Here is a 23591-nt window from a genome sequence, read left to right on the forward strand (position 1 = left end):
CAGAGGGCAACAAATAAAAACCTGAAAACTGAAAAATAACCAGAGAACACAACAAAATAAGAATTAGACCACTAAAACTAGAAAACATGGAGCGTAGTAAAACTGAATACTCAAAAGAAAACATAACAGAACCAAGACTGTGACAACATTCCAAATCTCTTTTATTTTTCTGTGTAAAAACTTTTTTTACCGTTGTATGTTTGAACTTCTTGAGTAATTAGCATCTGATGTAATTGTAATGACAATCAGAGTGTAGAGCAGGATGCAGGGTTTCCAATTACCCCTTTCAGATAGTGTCTTCCCTATGGCCAGAATACAATAAATACAAAAAATTCTTAAAGGCCATTTTGAAAATTAAAATTACTCTACTTAGAAAAAAGTTAAAACAATAAAATATGGTTTATTAAACATAACATATCTATCTTTAAATAGCCTGTTAGTTAATGACGTTATATGTGCTAATCAGATTGATTTATGTTATATAACTGAAACCTGGCTGCAATAAGAGGATTATGCCAGGATAAATAAAGCTACTCCCTCCAGATATTAATACTTTCACATGCCCAGAAATTCCGGCAAAGGAGGAGGAATAAAAACATTTGTTCAGTCTGATTTATTAATTAGTCCTAAGCCACTTAATGGTTACAATTCCTTTTAACATTTAACCCTTAATCCCCCCTATCCAAATGGCAACGTAACAAAACCTCTTCTCTTAGCAACTTTGTCTCATCCACAAGGTCTTTACTCTCATGTTTCCATCAGTTTTTAGACCTTCTATCTGATTTGGTGTTAAATCCCAAACAGAGTAATTATAGTGAGGGATTTTAACATGCAAGCCAATATTAAAGGCAATAGCTTAAATCTTTAAAAGCTTAATCACACCATGTCTCTGGATATTTACATTGGTGAACCCTCACCAGAAGGAGCTCTTGCTTGCTCTCCATGTTCTTCCGCTTTGAGCTGTCTTGGTAATTAAGAAAAATCATTTCATAGTGTGCAGCAAGGGTGCTAAGATAACGAAAAACAAACTGCTTCATCACATGAGAAAACTGGAGCAGAGCGTTATCACATGCAGGATTTCAGAACTTTTGTTTTGATGCTGGAGGGAAAATGACAAAAAGACACACACACTGAAAAACAGTTGCAGAAGTAAGCAGAATACCAAAGTACCAATATGAAGAAAATTTTATTTGATTTGCTCAGCAGTGACAGTCTGGCCTAGTTTTTGTGTGATTTCCTTGGTTTAAGATATAGGTTTCTCTCCTTTTATTCTTTAAGCGGATCTCTCCAGGCAGCCATGGATAAACCCTCTATGCTGTCAATGCAAGTAATGAAGGAGTGTTTCTGGGTGATAGTCCACTTGGGGACTTGATTAGACTTTTTCATTTTTTGTATTGGTAAAGAGCGCTGACATAGTTTTTGTTACCATAGGTAATACAGCATAGACTTGAAAGAAATAACCCTATCACTATCCTGTTATTGTTGTTAATTATTCCCTGGTGTATACTTGTGGATAGAGTGGCGTATGGTTTGGGAATATCTATGTCTCATTTTTGTTTTTGTACATGATGCTACTGTATCTTTAAACTATGATCTTCATCATGCAATGGGATGATTAAAAGCTAATGCCATGATTCCTACCTTAAAAAAGACTGGATTGCTCACATGAAGTCAGGGGTCAGTTTGAAGTCCTGCTCAAATTAGGGACTGTATGATGGAGCAGTGGACGGACAGATTAGGGCTTTTTCTGTGGTGATGTAAGCTGCTCTGGTCTGTGAAAGGGAAAGAAGGGTTGAGCTGAATAGCAAAGCAGTCTCTATTTTGACCCTAAACATTTCTTGATTAGAAACCTTTCTCTTAACTATGCTTTCTATAGAGTTCGGAGTAGAGCTGCCACTTCACAATATGAGGAAAGTGTCATCTAAGGGGTTTAGAGCTTATATTTGGCGTTTTTTTAGCACCCTTCTCTTTGGAGGAGCCTTTAATTTTTGACCATTGGAGGGCTTGGAAATCCACTCATTGGGATGGATGGATGGATGGATGGATGGATGGATGGATGGATGGATGGATGGATGGATGGATGGATGGATGGATGGATGGATGGATGGATGGATGGATGGATGGATGGATGGATGGATGGATGCAATCTAAAGAGGACAGGTAAAGAAAGGTGCAGATGCAATGTTGATTTCAATTAAGTGATTTATGCGTCATTGTTCATTTTCTTCTGATTTTACTGAACAATTTAGGCTTTTAAACTCTTTTAAACTGACAACGTTTTGTTTGAGAGTCGAAAACTGTCCCCTTATACTTGTATGCCAATATCTGGCATGGACTTTTTGGTTTGTTTAAGTTTTGTTTTTGAATGTCCGTATGTTTCATTTCCATTTTGTGTTGTTTTCTGGTTGTATTTGCCTTCTATGTTTTTCTTTTTTACCCTCTGTTGCCCTCTTGTGTCAGTCTCCTTCCCCTAGCTCCCTTCTAGACTCGTTTGTCAGCAGCTGCTCCCAATCAGTGAATTACCCCAGTCTTTGTTCTGCTTGACATATATACTCCTCCTCTTTTGTTACTGTTTGCTGGTTCCTTTTCATTTCTTGGCTCCTCATGTGTGTTTTCTCTGGTGTTTCCTGGATTTTTTTTTCTGTATTTTATTTAGTTATATACTATACAGGTGCTGGTCATAAAATTAGAATATCATGAAAAAGTAGATTGATTTCAGTAATTCCATTTAAAAAGTGAAACTTGTATATTATATTCATACATTACATACAAACTCATATATTTCAGATGTTTATTTGGTTTAATTTTGATGATTACAAATGACAACAAATGAAAATCTCAAATTCATCATATCAGAAAATTAGAATATTACTGAAGACCAATAAAAACAAAGGATTTATAGAAATGTTGGCCAACTGAAAAGTATGAACATGAAAAGTATGAGCATGTACAGCACTCAGTATTTAGTTGGGCCTCCTTTGGCCTGTATTACTGCAGCAATGCGGCGTGGCATGGAGTCGATCAGTCTGTGGCACTGCTCAGGTGTTATGATAGCCCAGGTTGCTCTAATAGTGGCTTTTAGCTCTTCTGAATTGTTGGGTCTGGTGTATTGCATCTTCTTCTTCACAATACCCCATAGATTTTCTATGGGGTTAAGGTCAGGAGAGTTTGCTGGCCAATTAAGAACAGGGATACCATGGTCCTTCAACCAGGTACTGGTAGCTTTGGCACTGTGTGCAGGTGCCAAGTCCTGTTGGAAAATGAAATCTGCATCTCCAAAAAGTTGGTCAGCTGCAGGAAGCATGAAGTGCTCTAAAACTTCCTGGTATGTGGCTGCGTTGACCCTGGACCTCAGAAAACACAATGGACCAACACCAGCAGATGACATGGCACCCCAAACCATCACTGACTGTGGAAACTTTACACTGGACTTCAAGCAACGTGGATGAAGTGCCTCTCTTCTTTTCCTCCAGACTCTGGGACCTTGATTTCCAAAGGAAATGCAAAATTTACTTTAATCAGAGAACATGACTTTGGACCACTCACCAGCAGTCCAGTCCTGTTTCTCTTTAGCCCAGGCAAGACGCTTCTGACGCTGTCTGTGGTTCAAGAGTGGCTTGACACAAGGAATGCGACAGCAGAAACCCATGTCTTTCATACGTCTGTGTGTGGTGGTTCTTGAAGCACTAACTCCAGCTGCAGTCCACTCTTTGTGAATCTCCCCCACATTTTTGAATGGGTTTTGTTTCACAATCCTCTCCAGGGTGCGGTTATCTCTCTTGCTTGTACACCTTTTTCGACCACATCTTTTCCTTCCCTTCGCCTCTCTATTAATGTGCTTGGACACTGAGCTCTGTGAACAGCCAGCCTCTTTAGCGATGACCTTTTGTGTCTTGCCCTCCTTGTGCAAGGTGTCGATGGTCGTCTTTTGGACAACTGTCAAGTCAGCAGTCTTCCCCATGATTGTGTAGCCTATAGAACTAGACTGAAAGACCATTTAAAGGCTTTTGCAGGTGGTTTGAGTTAATTAGCTGATTAGAGTGTGGCACCAGGGGCCATCAATTTTGAACCTTTTCACAATATTCTAATTTTCTGATATGATGAATTTGAGATTTTCATTTGTTGTCATTTGTAATCATCAAAATTAAACAAAATAAACATCTGAAATATATGAGTTTGTATGTAATGTATGAATATAATATACAAGTTTCACTTTTTAAATGGAATTACTGAAATCAATCTACTTTTTCATGATATTCTAATTTTATGACCAGCACCTGTATATTTATATACTATATGTTTTATATAGTTTCCTTCTGTTACCACCATTTGCATATCAAATCTACAAGAAATCACCACAGCTTCCATCTCTGCATTTGGGTTCTCTAGAAACCTCCACTCAACCTGACACCCATAAATTTAATCCCAAAAAAAATGCTGGGAAACTATGCCAAATATAAAAAGAAAAGGCTCTCTCTTCCTATTTTTATGTCAGTGATATGATGTCACTTTGGCTTTTATTCAAAATGTATTGACCTTTCACTGAAAAACCATTATTACAACAAATGTTCATGAAAGTTTTTGGTTGTAATGTAACACCATGAAAAATGTGCAATATTTGAAGAGTTTTTCCAAAGGCACCATCTTCTAGCATACAGTAATATTCTGCTTTTCATAAAATGAAAAGGGGAAATTCAAATGAAAATGTGATTAAATAGTGAACTGTGAAGGATAAGCTAAAGTAAGCAAGGCTGATAAACCGCACATGCTGTAAGAATCTGCTACTGTACCTTATCTTTCTGTGTAATATTAAACTGAATAAAACAAGTGTTGGAGTTTGAAATATCCTCCTACAGCTTTTTCTCAGAATATATTAATATCACCAGGAATATGAAAGTGTAGATAACTCTGACAAACATTATGAGTACGCTCTTTAATCAAGTAAGAATACAGTTAGTCACTGGGAAAAAATGTGTTTCGGTCAGGCAAGGAAAGTGTATTTCTTACAGAATCCTTTTAATGCTAAGTGAAGAAGTATTCTTCTTAAACTTTGAAAAGTTTGTGTTATTTTACATTAGGGGGTTATATATAGAAAATGGGATATATTTACCTCATATATAATTTTGACTTGTTATAAGCGAGAAACAAGAGAAATACTGTCAATGATGTACAATTGAGAAATACATTGAGTAATTCCATCAAAATAGAGATTATTGGCTTTATTCTTTGTTGCTAAAGATATTTTTGCTGTCAGCTCTTCTCTGTAGCATTACATTCATTTATGAACCCACAATTACCTAATTACCAGCAGCAACAGCAATAATAGATTCTTGGTATTAAATAACTGGATGGATTCCAAACTCTGAAATATAGCTATATACACTAAATAAATTATGCAACCGCTTTTGGCAATTACTTAATTATATTTTAATTTACCTTAATAGTTTTATATCGTACCCTGCTAACATGAAACAATTTTTTTAAAGTTACTAAATATGATTAAATAAATGCCAAAAACGGTTGCATTATTTTTTTCAGTGTAGTTTGAAGTTATGAATAAAAGTGACCAGGAAGTGGTTCCTTTCTACAGGGATGGGAAGCGGAACAGTCAAGTCAGGTCATGTACACAAACTGGAAACTGGAAAACCTTTGTTGATCGGCATTCATGTGTGAAATTACATGAATCTTTAATTCTCCTGTTACTGCCTCTGACAAAATACTTATGCCTCCTGACCCAGTTTTCTCTTAGGCTTTATCTTATCAGATGTTCCACTTTATTATGATAACTAAAAGAACAATTAGCATATTGTTTATGTTGAAAATAATTAGAGGAATGTCCCTAAGGGCTGATTTAAAAAAAAAAAAAAGAAGACTGTTAGGTGGCTTCTGTCCTTTCCAGAAAGCAGGAAATCCTGATTATTGACATGAAATTAAAACATGAAGAATTAAAATTAAATCTTTGTCAGTTGCAGTGTAAGGAAGTGTAGTGATTTGACCGTAAAAGATTTACCTTTTTAAGTCTGACAGGATCCGCTGAAACAAAATATCCTCAATTACAAGATCTAATGACCATTTTTATTTATTTGTTTGTTTGTTTTTTACCTTTTGTAGATTAACAGTATGCCCGGACGACTGAGAATTTAAATATTTTAATCCAAATAGCCAAATATCAATTCAGCAATTCACATTTAGATTTGTTGTGGTCAGTGTGCCTGACTGAAATCAACTCCTTAACAAGTTGTTGAACTGGTGTCACTGATTTTATGTCAAAACTTAATTTGTTTTTCAGCCTTTATAATAAAATTTACAGTAACAAGGAGACTGTTTGTCTGCAGATTCTTGCCCATCTCTGTGGTGTGCTTAGTCTGCTTTAGGTGTAGATAGGACAGAGTGTCATACAGAGAAGCTGAAAGAATAGTAAATAAATCGGGGGGGGGGGGGGGGGGGGGGGGGGTCCCAATTGTCACGATCTGCCCGGTTTCTCATTATTACTCATCTGATCCACCTGCTCCTGCCTCTATTTAAGCTGCTTGCTCCGAGTCATCAGTGCCAGATTATTCTTGAGCCTTTGGTGTTGAGAGTTCCCTAGCGTTTCTAATAGTGTTCTGATTGTCTGATCCTGACCCGTTTCTGTATTTGGACATTTTAGCCTGCCTGCCCCTATCTGATCTGTTTACCTGACCTGTCTTCGGATTCTGTTTTGATTTTACTGTGGATTCTACTGTTGAATTGTTCAATTGTGTGTGCGTAGTATCTCCTAGTTCTCCAGAGCAGTCTTTGCCCAGCAGAAAATCCACTAAAAACTGTAGATATTGAAAGCAGCTGCTTTTCAAATGACGAGGTTCTAGAAACCAACTCTACTACAGGTCTAAATTGAATTCTACAGATGGCATTTGTTACCCAGCAGAGAAAAACGGAGAGATCTGAGTTATTCTTTTTTGAAAATGTTTTGCTTTTACTCTACGTTAGTACACCTGCTGTGATGTCAAAGCAGGAGTTCAGTGTGTTTTTTTACGCAGGGATAGTCAGTCTAAACGCCGCCTAACAGCATGGTGAGACCCCAGAGATATTTGCCTGTCTGTCTGTAATTTTAAAGAGAGGTTTAACAGACTGAATTTAATCTGCTTTTAACATTTATTTTGACTCTAAGGTTACAGGCAGGGCAGTATCATACAAAACAACAAGAATATGTGGTTATATTCTGCAAAGGCCTTTCCCCAGTGGCATTTTAATCACTTAACAGGAAAAATGTGACTCTAAGGGGTGCATACTGTTTATTTTATTTTATTTTAGCTAAAGTATAAAATGTATGTAATGCACCTGAATGGAAATTATTTGACAATAATGGTTTTCTTGTTTATGCTGCACAGAGATAATGATGTCTGTTGCCTGTCGCTGTGAATAACCCTACACACCAACACCTTGCAATGATAAATGCTGTAGTTCTTCTTATAGGACATCATTATTTTCACATAAATTCCACATCTATCTGCAAACATCCTTTTCCTTGTCCTCTTTAGCTAGTTTGTCTGAGTGTCTCTGAGCGCTGTAAGGAAATAGTCCCGAGTCAGTTGTTGATTCCACAGAAAGCTTTTTCTGGGTGCTTCTTTTATTTATTCATTATGCCTATTTTATTTATTCACATTGTGCTCTTCAGTAAACAGATCAAACTATTCAAAACGCAGTTTGTCTGCCTGATTCGCATTCCTTTGTCCTTTATCTTTTACACCGTGGTTATATGTATCATAACCACATCTTTCTCTCTTTTTTTTTTGCATCATTATAGTTGGGTGTTTTTTCTTCATTTTTTTTTTTTTCCTGAAATGCTTTAATTCAGTTGTATTTGTTTTTAATCTTACATGAATTTTACATTGGGTCTTTTTTTAAATAATCGTTTATATTAATTTAGAAATAAAATGCCCGTAGCACTGTTTCTGTACTTCTAATTATGTCCTTTATACAATGCAAGGGTAAGACTTGCGTACTCCAAATGTTCCAGTTTATTAGAATTTGGAAGGTGAAATAAGGATGAACCTATAATTAGTATGAATTATGTTACATTCTTTTTCATTACATTCAGAGCATCATGTTTTAAAGTGGAGTTCCAGTTTTCAGCAGGTAGTATTGTACAGCCAACATAGCATTTTATTTAACATGTATGACCATAATTTATTAAATTTGATCTATTAGGTTTAAAGAGGTTTTTAGAAATTAAACCTTGTAGCTTTTTTACTTCTATATTTTGTGTCATCATCCTGCAACATTTATTTTCATGTACTCAGATGTTTTTGGTGAAGTTGACCGGAGGAATGTCCCTCTGTGAATTACAGCCGAGTATCCAGAGGAACTTGGACCTAACACTAGTGTGACAACAGTGAGAGGAGCTAGACAGCAATGACTCCCTTCTGTCATTAGTAGTCTCAACAGACCGGCACAGCACTGATCAAAGAGGAAAATACATCAGGAGACAGTAGACTTTCTAGACCTTATTTGCAAGACCTGCCAATATGTTGGACTTTTAGACCAAAATGCAAACAACTGCTGAAGAGGAGCATGTTAAGATGCAGATTTTGCTCAGGAAGAAACAAACTCACAGAACAAAGAGGTGCAACACCAGCATGGAGATAAGCTGCAACGAAAGAACCCAGTGACAAAATAAAGGAAACTGAGGGCTTAAAAAGAACAAAGAACAGGTGCAGGCAATAGGCTGAATCAACCGATTTCCTAATGGCTCTGACTGAATACAAACAATTAACAGGGCAGACCTGGAGAAACAGGAAAGAAAGTAACATAGCATTTGAATGTAATCAACAAAATGAAAGCACTAACAAAACAATTGGAAACTAAGAGGCATTAAAGAGAACCCGATTACCCACAAACCAGGACCCTTTCAGACCAACTTAAAGTTTAAATAGAAAACACACACTAATAGTTTCTCATTTGATAGTATGTACATAATTAAATGCATCACAAGTTTCCAGAATTTTGTTTTTTTATAGCATAAAATAATTCACTAAGATTTACATTGCGAGTACATTTTTTTCACCTTTGTAATAGAGTTTTTATCCTTTAACGAGGACAAATACGAAGCACTCAGAGTCTTAGTGGTTTTATAATTGCTCGCTGGTTTAATCACCACTGCTGAATGTTTTTCGATCAAAATACAATTTTAGATACTTAAGGTTATTAAATTTCATTTCCTTCTGGTAATAATCAAGTATATTCCAGTTGAATTTCTATTGAATTTTTTTTCTACTGGAGGATTTAAGACCAGATTGAAAAGGTTGAGGTGAATTGGGCCACAGACACCTGATCAATCCAGGCCGGGGGCCTAATGTCCATTGGTCATTAGGTAGAAACCACATACACACACCCAAACACACAGCTGTGTTTTCATAACATATGGGGATATTGCATTGACTTGCATTCATTTGATATGGCCTAACCCTAACTCCAACTCACAGGACAGAACTTAACCATATGGGGACCAGTTGAATGTCCCCATATGTATTGTAAGTCCCCACATGTGGGATATTTTACAAAATACTGCACCCACATTGTCGGTAAAACACGTCCACACTCATACATATATTAGGTTCTTATATCTTTACAAGGACTTTGTTTTTTTTTATTCATTTCTATCCCCTAACTCTGTGCTTAGTCCTACCAAACTCACCTTAGTCCCAAATCTAACCCAGAAACAAACAAAAACAGGGCTGAGGCTTTGGGACTCATAAGTAGCAGCGGGTCCTTGCTAGGACTGAAACCGTTAATCCGATTAATCGTGATGAACCGATTATTGAAATAATCGTCCACTAATTTAGTAATCGGTTAATTGTTAAATGGAGTATAAAGAATCTAAAATATGTAATATGTAAGCTGACAAAGCAACAGACTTAGAGCAGTAATAATATAAGGCAAGGCAAATTTATTTGTATAACACAATTCAGTACTAAGACAATGCAAAGTGCTTTACATGATTAAAATATAGGAAAATAAAACAGAATCAAAGCAAGTAGGAAAATAAATAAATAAATAAAATAAACAATGCAGAAACAAAAAAATTGTAAAAAATATATATATATATTAGTGCTGTCAATCGATTAAATTTTTTTAATCGCGATTAATCGCATCAATGCCTAAGTTAACTCGCGATTAATCGCATTTTAATCGCACATTTTTTTTCTGATTGAAAATCATTTAAATACTCTTGATGACATACAAAAAACACATACAGGCTAGGTTTTTTGCCAATGTTCTTTTTTTTTTTAATGAAAACAGGTCAGAGACACTGATTTATGCCATAGAAACATATGGCAAGAAGATGGGGAGGCATGTAGCAAAAAATAACAAATATGTAGCCAAAAAAAAGCCCTGAAAACAGGCTGATGTAAAAGACAGTCTTTACAGTTTATACAGTCTTTTGAACAAAGACAAGCATTTTACCCTACTGCTATAAAATGTAGTAGAGTTAACATTAGATGTTAATTAACCAAGGTAATAATGAACAATTTTCAATCAATACATCAAAATCAATAGACCGACATCACTAGATGGAGGTAGTCTATGCTCTAGAAAGTTACTTTTCAGCCTCTTAACAAAAATGAGAACACACACACACCCACCCACCCACACACAGACACACCCACCCACACACACACACACACACACACGCGATACTGACCTGTGGCGTACACAGACAGCAAGAGTGCCATAGCAGATTCCATTTCACCTCAGTAATCTGTTTTCTCAGCATATTTCAGGTTGCTACTAGTTACCAGACACTCAACTTGTTTGTTGGTGGTGGGGCTTAAAGAAAAGGCACTAGCGCTACCCAGTGTATGAGCGTCTTTTTTCCTTGAGGAGCTCTGGGGAAAATAGCCCCGCCTTCCCACAGACTGCAGCGGGATGTACTTGGAAAATTGTACCATAAAACCACATAGCGTTAATCTCACGTTAAAAAAATTATCGCCATTAAAATGGCCTCGCTTTAACGCGATAATAACGCAATAATTTTGACAGCACTAATATATATATATAAAAACATTTTAAATTTAAGATACAAAAAATGATTTTGTCTGTCAATATGCTCTATACAGAACTCCTCAAGTGGAAAAGTTTTAGTTTCACCTGGTTTAATTTCATCAAAAATCTTGTTTTACAGTAGGAACCTTTGGCTATCCGATTATCAGTCGATTCATCGAAAAAGTAGCCAACAGATTAATCGTTTTGCAATGTAATTGCTGTTGCAGGTCTAGTCCTTACTACATTCTATATCTTGCAAAAATTACTTTTCACTGTAGCAAAAGCTAGAGCACACACACTTTCAACCAAGAGGTAATATACTGTATTTTCACGACCATAAGGCGCACCGTACTAAAAGGCGCAGTCTCAGTTATGTGTGCCATTACTGTATTTAACACACACATAAGGCGCACCGGACTATAGGGCAGGTTTTATATACCGGTACATATCCTCTACTACGTTTAAATACCATTACTGCGTATTTAAAAATAGAGCGGGAGCAAAACTGAGTAGGTTTGTGTTTTATTCATGTATTTATTACAAAGTATTAATCAAACCCATCGAAGTCATCATCCTCTGTTTCTGAATTAAACAGCTGTGCTAAATCAGACATGCCAATTTCCCCTTCTTCGCTGTCAGAGTTACTTTCCATGCCGAGCTTCTCCTCGGAAATAATGCGAAAGCTCGAACAACAGTGCCAGCAGACACGTTAGCCCAAGCATCTACAATCCATCCGCAAACTGTGGCGTAACTTGCCCTGCACTGCCTTCCACTTATCCTGAAACTGTGGTCTCCGTCGGTCATCTATCGCTCCCACGCCGCTCGCAGCCTTACTTTGAACGGCCGGTTCACACCGATGTCGAGCGGTTGGAGTTCCTCTGTTTGACCTCCCGGAATAACAGCGAGCACAGCGTTTATTTGTTTCACCTTGTTTTTCACATCGGTTGTGAGATGGGCACGCATGGAGTCACAGATTAACAGCGATGGGGATGTGTGGAAAAAAACCACCTGGTCTCCTTACATACACCTCCCTCAGCCACTCTTTTATCATCTCCTCATCCATCCAGCGTCTTTCCTCCAACTCGGGCCACCTCGCCTTATGTCCACGAAAACTCAGCTGCGTCTTCTCCACCTGTCGGAGTTCGTTTTCCATCTTCCTCCACTTGCGAACCATAGATTCATTAATCTTGAATTCTCTCGTGGCTGCTCGATTTCCATGTTCCTCTGCGTAGCTCATAGCCTTCAGTTTAAACTGTGCTTCATAGGCGTGTCTCGTTGCCATTTTCAGGGTTGTTAAGACAACAATGTTCTGCATAAAGCACATACCTGTTCTTTTATACACAATCCACGCCCACACTTCTCCCTTTAACGTTCTTATGGTCGTCTCAACAACGTCCGCAGTAACAACACACATAGGGTGCACCGCACTATAGGGTGCGCCGTACATTTTGAGGGAAAAAAAGACGATTATATGCGCCTTATAGTCGCGAAAATACAGTAATGACATGAATAAACCTGAGTACCAAGAAAGAATCAAAATATGTGCAAGGAGCACATGCACATGTCATATTCTTTCTTTTTTATTTAAATCAAAATACTCTCTTTTGTTGGTTTATAAAGGTTTGTAATCTGAAAAAAAAAAAACAATCTTTTTTTGTCAAGTTGGCATTGTTTTATAGACATTTATATGGTGGCTGAGAAATGCAAAACACATTTACAATTCAAAAACACATTAACAAATAAAAAACAAAATAACATTTGAAGAAACAAAATTATATTTTATAAAACAAATGTATTTTTGAAAAAAAAGTTTTAATTTTTAAAAATACATTTACATTTTAGCAAACAAATTTACATTTTAGGAAACAAATTCACATTTTAAATAAGTTAGATTTTAGGTGAGAGAAAGTTTCATTTTAGAGGAAAAAAAATACATTATAGGGAAACAAATTTACATCTAAAAAAAATTGACCGTTCGGAAACACTTGTACAAGTGCAAAGACAAAACTGCAAGCGGCAAAACACATTTACATAGCCAAAAACAAATTAACAAAAGACGGCTACACGGAAAGGGAATGTCCCAGTGGCCGGATGTGACGTCACGATTACCCTGACTTGTAGTACAAACAGCTCAATTTGTAGTCCTCCTGCTTTACGTGAAAAGACAGCGGCGATTTTATTATTGTGGAGCAAATTTCAGCCAATTTACACCATTTTGTTCTTCGTGCGGATGGTCTCTGGAACTTTTACTGGACACGGACCAGGTGGCAGGACCACCGGAGCTGCTGCAACACTGCTGCTTGGTCCTGCCACCTGGTCCGTGTCCCGTAAAAGTTCCAGAGACCACAATAAGGGCAAAACATTGTTCGGTTAGCGTAAACTTAAGAAAAACAGCTTCAGTGCAATTTTTTCCATCTAAAATCGCCGCTGTCTTTTCACGTAAAGCAGGAGGACTACAGATTAAGCTGTTTGTACTACAAGTCAGGGTAATCGTGACGTCACATCCGGCCACTGGGACATTCCCTTTCCGTGTAGCCGTCTTTTCTTAATTTGTTTTTGGCTATGTAACTGTGTTTTGCCGCTTGCAGTTTTGTCTTTGCACTTGTACAAGTGTTTCCGAATCGTCAATTTTTTTTTAGATGTAAATTTGCTAAAATGTAAATGTATTTTTAAAAATTTAAACTTTTTTTTCAAAAATACATTTGTTTCATAAAATATAATTTTGTTTCTTCAAATGTTATTTTGTTTTTTATTTGGTAATGTGTTTTTGAATTGTAAATGTGTTTTGCACTTCTCAGCCACCGTACATTTATAATCAGCAATAGATGAAAATGTTTGTGCCTTAATCCATGCATCCTTAATGTGTTTTTAATTGAAAACTAAACAGAATGAACTCTTCCAACACGTTACTATAAGATAAAGCTTAAGCCAAGTGTCTGCAAAGGATTCCTTTCATTAAGGCTAATCACATGTAATGCTTGTTGGCATTTCAACTAAAAATGTTGCAGTTCTCAAAGATATACATTAGTACCACAACATTAAATAAACCGTGAGTGTTGTTGCCTCCTTTGAATAATGTGTTGGATAGAATTTTTTTTTTCTATTTTTTTAATCATTGTAAATGCAGCTTTGACTACAATGATGCAACAAACTTCAGTGCATTTTATTGTGTTAGAGAACCAGAGGGAACTGAATATTTGTATAATGGCAAGAAAAAACATTTGCATATCAAAATATTATATACATTTTATCAGCAAATTGTGTATACATTTATATACAGTCCCCTTATACAAACCTCCAGTAAATTTAACTTTTACTGAAGTGAAATCTTAAACTTGGGAATATAAATTTTTAAATGTTTGTGTAAGATTCTAAGAATGTAGTTTACAACTGTTAAGTGTAAACTAACAAATGAATAGTCTTTTCCTCTGGTTGTTTGTTTAGGTATATTGTCTTTCTGGGAGATGAACCTCCTCCCTTGTTTCAAATCATTCGCAGTTTCTGAAAGATTTTTTTTACAAAATTTGTTGACCTGTATGTAAATGTTTTCATCTCCTCATCAACTCTGACCCACTTTCTTTTCTCTACAGAAGAAAAAACATGACAAGTCCAAGATTTAGCATCCACTATTTTTCCAAAAGGAGATTCTGTGTTTAGGGTAAACTGTATTGAAAGAATTTAGCCAGGTAGAGAAGTATAGTACAAACAAGTTTGTTTGATCTTAAATAATCAGAGGATCCCTGTCAATATATTTGCTTCCTGCATGGTTTATGGATAAACTGCAAACAGACGTTATTTTGCCATTTCTCTCTATGGCATTCTTCCATAAATGCCACGGTCAAACTGACTTAAACCGAATCAGGGGATATCAGTGTGGAAAGCAGCAGGTACAGAGCAATTGCAGGGCAGTATTAAATCAGTGGGATGGAAACATATTAGAACCAATCAGATAACTACATATTTGGTCACAAAGTTGGCCTTTGCTTTTTAGCCGTTCCTTTTTATTTTGTTTTTAATAACAATAACTGACGTGGGAAAAAATCAGATTGGAGATTAAAGTTGAAAACCAGTTCGACCCAGACTTTTATCTGCACCTTTTCTTGATTCAGGCAGATATTTCAACTTGGTGCATTAGCATAATAGCCTATTTTTTAAACACAATTGTTTGCCAATAGTTGTCCATTAAAATCATATAGAAAAAAGGGGAGATCCACTAATAACCAGCATACCTCAGTGTCCATCATAAAAGTTTTACTCATTTATTTCTATTACCGTACTTTTTGGGCGGCAGCACTTCCGTATTTCATCCGATCTTAATGGAGACATATCGTTTCCCAGGTACTGCGCATTTGGTCTTCATTGACAAAAACTGTCACATACTAACTAAAACTTCTTTTTCATTCTTTAATTAAATTTTTTTTTTTTTTAAACTCAGGTTGTCACAAAATGGCTGACTACGGTTTAGTTTGGGTCAGATATCTCTACAAACAAACAGGCCTATGTCTGAAAAGCGTTTAAAAAATATATAGAAAGTCTTTTTAATAAAGTGCAATTAATGTATTAATTCTGACAGCCCTGATTTTAAATATACTCTAGTAGTCATTCAAAATTTCTCCACTTTCCTTGATGGGTCCTTGGCTGGTCCCCTACAATTCCTTTTTAAACATCTTTGTACTAAAATATTCTTTCTGTCATGATTTTTGCACTGCAAAAAATCTTAATCTAGATAAGTCATTGTTTTCTTAAAAAAAGGGCATTTGTTCTTGAATTGAGGAGGTAAAAGAGACATTCTGCCAATGAAACAAGACAATTTTCACTTAAAATAAGAAAACACTATTGCATTGTCTTATTTCAAGTACATATTATCTAATTATCTTATTTTAAGAGTAAAATTACTCATTCCATTGGCAAACTTTCTCATTTACCAACTCAAATCAAGGGTGAATACACTTATTTAAGGAATTTTTCACTTATTTCTAGATCTTTTTTGCAGTGTGGACATTAAGATCTGTAATCTTGTATAAAATGGGGTTTAAAAAAGAAAATGTTGGAATCTGTAAATCATATACAGTCGTATGTTTACATTTATCACTGATGCACTTTAAAAATGAATATGTCCTGAGAGCTGTACTGAACAAAATTTAGTTTTGTATACACTCTGTATGTACAAAATTACAATAAAGTCTAAGTAAAGAGAAGCGCCATTTCCCTGTAATTCAGTGAATGGATGGAGTCAGTGTAAAAAAATATGCAAGCCCAGGAGAAGGAGGAGTTCACTCCAGTGGCTGGAAGTTGGAGGGGATTCCGCTGAGAGTTGCAGGGAAGTGGGCTGCCATTCAGCTGAAGTTTCACTGGGAAGGAATATTTTCAATTACTGCTACTGTATCCAACTCATTGATGACATAATAAAGGGCCTAATTAAACCAACCCTCCATGGGAGCTACCATCTTCACTTTTGTTCCCAGTCAGTTTTTATTAAAGAAGATGTAAGAATTTAGTTTATTCTTTTCAATATGTGACTCTGGTTTGTTTTGTGTATCTCTACCTTGCAGACTCTACGAAGATCTGACAAACTGCACGTACCAAGTGGCAAATAAAATGAGTTGCTACTGGCCCAACAGAATGGTAGACGAGTTCTTCATCCAGATCCACAGGCTGTATTTCCACGATTGCTCAATGACTGGACGGCGACTCAGGGACCCTCCGAACCGCATTCTGGGTCCTTTCATTGTTGTTCCCATCCTGGTGACACTCCTCATGACAGCCCTGGTGGTGTGGAGGAGTAAGCGCAGCGAGGGGATCGTCTAGTGGAAGGAGAAAAAAAATGGGGGCTGGGGCAAAAAGACTCAAGACACTAAGTGTCGTTGTTGAAGAAAGGTTTTCTTAAAACCTGAAACCATAAACTCCTGCTCCGAAACTTATGTCCCTCTTTAAAGTACATTACATGTTTATTTAAGCTTCATGGATTGGAGATTTTTTTTTTGGGTTCACTGAACATTTTTTGTTGCACCTGAATCTGATCTGGACCAAAATAATGACTGGTGGTAAGATATTGTACATGGAAACAATTTTTTTTTGTCAGAAACTCCTCGACAAAGGATGTTGGATGCCATTACTCTACTTCTTGCAAGAGTTTAAGAGCTTTCAACAACCAAGAAAATACCACAAATGGACCAATTATAAAAACCTCTGACAGGAAATCTACAGATATTCTCATTGTTACCTGTCTACATACCATATTCCTAAACTATATCTAGATCTTTGTGGTTATTGTGTCATGATTATGTCTTATTAAATGTATTTTAGCTACACTACAACGGCACCGTGAATCATAAAGGCAGGCATTAAAGAGAACGGTGAAACAGATGCTCACTTCAGGTACAAGGAAGCACATTTTGGAAATGCAGGAAAGGAGGTCCAGTTTGTATTCTACAAATATTGCCATAAGACAAAAATCTAACAAATATTGACAAAAAAGATTAGGTGATGGCATTAGAAAAACATAACTCCAGATAAAAAGTTAGTAAGTTAGCCAATGCACAACACTGCTTAGCATTGCCATTGCCCAAAGCACAGTTTGTGAATCACGAACCTTCAGTTTCTATTGATGTTTGTCCACCTAGTGTAGTAGAGTGTGCCGTGTGAACTTGCCCCTTTATTGATATTTTTGGATGCTTTCTTTCCTTTTTACATTCATTGACCTGTAACCTGCCTGTTGGCAAACCACACTCTGAGATACACCCACACTTTGTACCTTGTGCCAAACGCTTGTGGAAAGACGTAGGAGCCATGTTTGCTATGATACATGTGATATCCTCTTGGAATGACTTTCCCTGATTGATTTTGAATTCCCGATTGTGAAGAAAAGTTCAATAAAATGTCAGAATGATGTGTTGAATTCACACAGCATGGATGCTCTCTTGTAATGCTATAACAGGAGGGGATTAGTGTGTGGGTTATTAATTATGAATTTTGAATTTACATCATGTGGTGACTCACCATGAATTCACCTTAGTGGTCATGTTTATAGAGCAGATAGTTAATGAAGGCGCTGTAGATTCATTACATTTTATATCGACACTTCCAGTAAAGAAGAACAGCCTTCATACTTCTGAAGTGTACTCACTCCTTTAAATATTTGCTGTTCAGTACAAGCCAAGCGTTTCCTGTTCACAGAGATAATCAAGAGCCTTTAGTGTCTGGTTTAGGTGTGGATAACACTGTATGTTCAGCATGTTCAATTGTAGCTCTTTATGTTTAGAATTTAGAATTTTTATGATTATCTAATGAAACGAAGAAAATTATTTCATAAATTATTGGACACATCTAGAAAAGGATGAAGTCCAAGGCCTCCATCCATCCATCCATCCATCCATCCATCCATCCATCCATCCATCCATCCATCCATCCCTAGAGATTCTGTTTTCTTTCAGATTGCTAACCTGGCATAAGCCTGATGGACACTGATTTGAATTCTAATTGAAACACACGTATCCATCTGCAAAGCCTCCTGTTGAAAGTGTTTCTAAAAGCGAAGGACATTCAGTACCATTCTTCAAGCTGATTTGATGAATCAAGTGGTACCTGCCTCCCATTTGAGCTTTTAGCCAATCACAGCAGCAGTAGCAGCTTTGCCATTTTAGAAGATAAATCAAACTCTTGCCAAATCTGTTCGGAGGACAGGCAAACATCTTCCCATCCACAAAGGCAAAAGTCATATCCTTTTGTTCATTTTTAAAAACAAAACAGAGGGTATTCCAGCTTAAACTGCCGTAACCATGTTTGTTTTGCTTCAGCCTTCTAGCTCTGGTTGAGATGTTGATGGCTAAATAATCACTGCAATTCATTGCCCCGAAACATCTCTGTATTGAGGCTAATGCATCTGTTTGCCTCTGGCAAGATGTATTTTCAGGAGTTTGTGAATTTACAAATCTTGCCACAATTCATCTTCCTTGCAAGAAATTGCATATTTCAAGGGTGTTTTTGTAGAAATGTTGCTGTTCCATGGTTATATCTACATGTCTAGTTTATAAATTAATACAAAAGGTTGGCATCCTGATACCAAAAATGTCAGCATGGTATTCTTACTAACCAAGCTATAACAATACTGCAAAGTTAAATGCTTGAAGCCTGAAAAAGTAGGTGGTTATATTGTTACTTTTTTTTTTTTGCTTTTGCTTTTTTTCCAGAGCAAGTGGATGTTATGCTTCAATTAAATTCAGGTAATATTTAATAAACCAAGGATCTACGTTGAGCGTTTTTGTTTTATTTTTTTATGTGTACACAAAAATTTATTTTATATCTCATAGGGTCCAGCTAAATTAAAATTTTCTATCTGGATCCATGTTTGACCTCTGGCTGGTTGAAGGTATACTGGCAGACAAACAGGTGAAGGCAATTAAAATGCCTGCCAAGTATTTCCTTTTGTTTTTATAAAGAGAGTAAGACAACTTCTAGAATAGTTTTGGTAATCAACTCCTGTAAACTAGAATCAAAAAGATCTCTCTTTCTAATCTCAAGGTTTGTTAGGGAATTGTAAGTTATAGGCCTCACAATAGAACTCGACCATAAACAGGTATCACATTGGTTTGGAAAAACAGGCATAAACTAATGTTATCTTAATGTTTGCAAAGCACTTGTTACACACTGTCTCAACGCAGGACAAAGGAGCACAGACCACATTAGTTGTTGCTAAAAATATATTAGGTGGAACTCTTAAAAAAGTCCCTTAGACACAAGGAAAACTAAACCAAACAAGGCAGAAGAACTTCCAGCTCTCCCCATGTGGCTCATCTATTTAGGGTAATCTAAAATCATCAATGAGGCTATTATGGTAAAGTTCTATTGCTTTCTGAAAAGTTTAATAATAAAAAGAATCTACATTGTCAGAGGTGTTGAACAGGTTCCTACCTTCAGCCATCATGGAAAGAAGAACTGACACAGATGCAAAATTAACATTTATTTAATTAAAACCTATAGTAATGTTTTTTAAGATGCTAAGAAACCTTGATTTGTTCCAATAAACAAACGTGATGAGATCATTTTAGCTTTTTATAATACTGTGTCACATTCCATTAACTAAATGTTTGTGCTGTTTTGGGTGTTTTTTTTGGCAAATGCAAAACATTTTTTTTATGCTACTCCCTTTTTTCTATATGTTTAGCAAACACGGTTGATGAGAAAGAAACCTTGATTCACTACTAAATTATTCAAAGATAAAAAAAAACAAATTCCTTAGGAGTTTAAGGATAATAGAAGGTGAACCCAAATGAATGCAACACTTTCCAGATCTTCTTTTACACTTTCAAAACCCTTTGTCATATTTATTTTAATTTACAGTCCTACAATACTTTCTGTTTGTAGAGGAGGGTAGAGGATTCAAACATTCCACACATCTAAGAGTAGCCCACCTTTCACATACTGTATTTTTACTCAGGTAAAGTAGCCATCCAAGAAATTATTTGATTATTTGTTTTATAAAATGCCTACATAAGTTCTAGAGTAAATAATGACAGGCAACAATCCAAAGTTATGTGCAGTATGGTATTTAATAGAACAAAATGAATCAATTATATGATTGTGAAATAAATTCAGTCAGAAAAAAAAGTTAAAATTGTATTTAGATGTAAACCATATAAAAGCGCTTATTTGACTCTAACAGTGTAAAATGTTAGAGTCTAATAAGATCACTGACAAAATTCTGTTCAGTTTATTTTGATTGATAGATAAACAATTCAGCCCGATCATACAGTCAGATTGGTTCAAGTTTTCTATGTATGTTCTCAGCCGATTGCAACGACTCATTGACTTGCAGGATATTGCTCCTCCTGGATAAGCATGGGGCAGCAGCAGATATAAGGTTGAATTTTCTCTTTGCTTCCGCAGCAATCCTTCAAACCGACATGCATGGAGCGACAGCGGAAAGGAAAAAAGCTCCAACAGAACCAGTCTCAGTGTGAGCTGCCATCTGCCAAAATCTACTATAATAAATTCGCTTGACCTCCAATTGCCACAGCAGAATCCAAAAAAATCCACATAAAAAAATAAAAAAAATGTTTACAAGAATTTTTATCAAAACATAAACTTTAACAATCACAGTCTGGTCACAGTGAAATTACTCACAGTGAATAGAGTAGTACTCTATTAAGAGTACATCTTAATAATATGAATCAAAGGCATAGTGGAGGATTTCCTTTTTCCGGGTTGATCATTTAAATAAGTGGTCCTCCTAATTGTCAATCATTCTGGTGATATGTCAGTGTAAGGCCGTCCTGCTTGCTTGTCCCCAGGTAGCTATCTTTTTCTGTGCATGCACACCTTCAGGTGTATATGTGTGCTGAGGTACAGTTTCAGCCAGTTGTTGAAGCTCACCTTTCTCACTGCGTTTCTTTGAAAATGGCCGAGGGTTGCAAGAGAAAAAGTGTCTAGGAAGTGTATGAGAAAAAGAAAAAGCCCTCAGAAGACAGGAACAAGACCAGAGTGTTTTGGGGAGATTTCTGGGCAATAGCCCACACGGAAAGCACAGGTTGGGCTTCCCACTGGTGCCTCAGTTGCGAAGTTTCTACTCGACAGGAAAAGTTTGGCATGCTATTTGGAGAAATCCAGAGACATGGGCTCGTGCACAGGTTTAATAGGCGTTTCCTCTCAGGGTACAGCGTTGTGCATGCATTTTTTTTTTTAAGTGGAGGGGGCGGGTCTTTTAAAAGAATCACAAAAATCTTCCACTATACCTTCAAGTCAAAGTAAAAAGTATGTTACAGTAACATTTGTCCTACAAGTAAATAATATTTAAGACACTATTCAAGTACACCTAACGGAATAAATGTAACTTGTTACTAACCACCTCTAATTGTTATGTCACATAAAATCCAAATATAATATGCTGCAGTGTGTTGTTGCAACATCACAAAATGTGAAAGTTTTCCAAAAGCTGTGAATACTTTGTAAGGATAGCTGAGGGTAGATAGAAAGGGGGTGAACACTGACATGAGGAACTGCCAATATTCTGATAGAAGCCAGAGAGTGCTCTGCAATCATTTAATTAACCAACCATTCATGGGTGAAAGTCAGAAATGTGTTGAAATATCACATTGTCAAAGATTGTGTTGTGCTCTTTTACTGACAGATTCATTTTCACATCTATGAATCATTGCTATGCAAGGTTTATATCTTTCATAATGACAGGAACCCATCGCAGGTTGAAGCCAGAGGGGATGCAGGAGGCATTTCTCAGACAGAGAGTTCTTACGAAGAGACAAATGTAAAAGTTAGCATTGCAGTGTGTGTGTTTGTGTTTTTTTACTGTAAGTTGGAGGAAAAATGCATTAAACTGTAAAACTGTATGACTGGAAACTGTGTGGGAGCCAGTGCATACATTTGCATATGTATCGTCCCCTTGTATTTATAAAGTTATGTATATGCATGGTTCTCTGTATTAAATCTTAGTCAGTATAACTGGAAATTATATTCATACTCACAAGCTCAGCTTCTGTCTCTGTCTTTAGCAAAGAAACAAACAGGATAATTAAAAAGCAATTTTAATGGAAATCGATGCATTAAATGCATTCAAACTCATCATGCTGGTGAAGGTTCTCAGTCATCCAGGTCATAGTCATTAAAAAAATAAAATAAAACCAATCCGCAGCAGTGCTACCCTACTTACAGTGAGGAAATAAGTATTTGAAATCCCTTCCATTTTGCAAGTTATCCCACTTAGAAATCATGGAGTGCATGTCCACTGTGAGAGACATAATCTAAAAAAAAATCAAGAAATCACAGTGTATGATTTTTTAACTGCTTATTTGTATGATAAATTTGAACATCTGTTTATCAGGTAGAATTTTGACCTTCAAATACCTGTTAATCTGCCTTAAAAATGGGGGAGCGGTTGCGGGCGGGTCGGTGTCTGGTGTCCGCTGTCGCATTGTTTTTTTTTTTTTTTTTTTTTTTTTGTTTGGGGGGTTTGGCATGTCTGTTTTCTCGGGGGGCGGGCGGGCCTGCTGGGTGGGGGTCCTGCTGGCGGCGCGCCGCTGGTGTGTGGGGGTCCGGGCGGCTCCGGCGGGGGTGATGTTGGGGGGCCGGTCTGGGCGGGCTGGCTGCGCTGGCTGGGTATTCGGGTGGGTTTTCCCTCTTGGAGGCATGGCGGAGCTGCTCTGTTCCCGCTGATCGCGGCGGGTGGGGGCTTGGAGTGGCTATGGCCGGCGCGTGTTGGGGGGCCGGGGCGGCGGAGCTGCTCTGGCCGCATGTCAGGGCCTGGTGCGGGGGGGGGGGGGGCGTCGGACGCGGCTGTTCTGCTTTGGCTTCGTCCGGTGGGGGAGCGGCGTGGTTCGCTCCGCTCTGGCTTTGTGCTGCCCCTCGGGCTGCTGGGGGGGGGTGGTTGCGCCGGCTACGGTCTGCTCTTCTTGCGATTTTGCGCCGGGCAGCTTTTCTGCTCTCGGGCTGATTCTGTGCGCGGTGTGTTTCGTTGCGCGCTGTTGGCATCGGTCTTGGTGGGGTGGGGCTGCGCTTTTGGCCGGGGGGGGGGGTCCCGCGGCGCTCGCGGCCGGTTCGCGGCGAAAGCGCGTGGG

General features: G+C 37.3%; 1 protein-coding gene across 1 annotated transcript in view; it reads left to right on the forward strand.

Moving 5' to 3' along the window:
• Positions 1–17914, forward strand: part of ramp1 (receptor activity modifying protein 1) — a gene marked incomplete at its 5' end in the record, with an annotated part of 36678 nt that extends 18764 nt beyond the window's left edge. The window contains one exon of the mRNA XM_038305116.1: positions 16578–17914. Coding sequence (XP_038161044.1) covers positions 16578–16833 — 256 coding nt within the window. The remainder of the gene's footprint in view (positions 1–16577) is intronic.
• Positions 17915–23591: the final 5677 nt, after the last annotated feature.

Source organism: Cyprinodon tularosa, unplaced genomic scaffold (assembly GCF_016077235.1).
Source record: "Cyprinodon tularosa strain WSP-4 unplaced genomic scaffold, ASM1607723v1 ctg551, whole genome shotgun sequence".
NCBI lineage: Eukaryota > Metazoa > Chordata > Actinopteri > Cyprinodontiformes > Cyprinodontidae > Cyprinodon > Cyprinodon tularosa.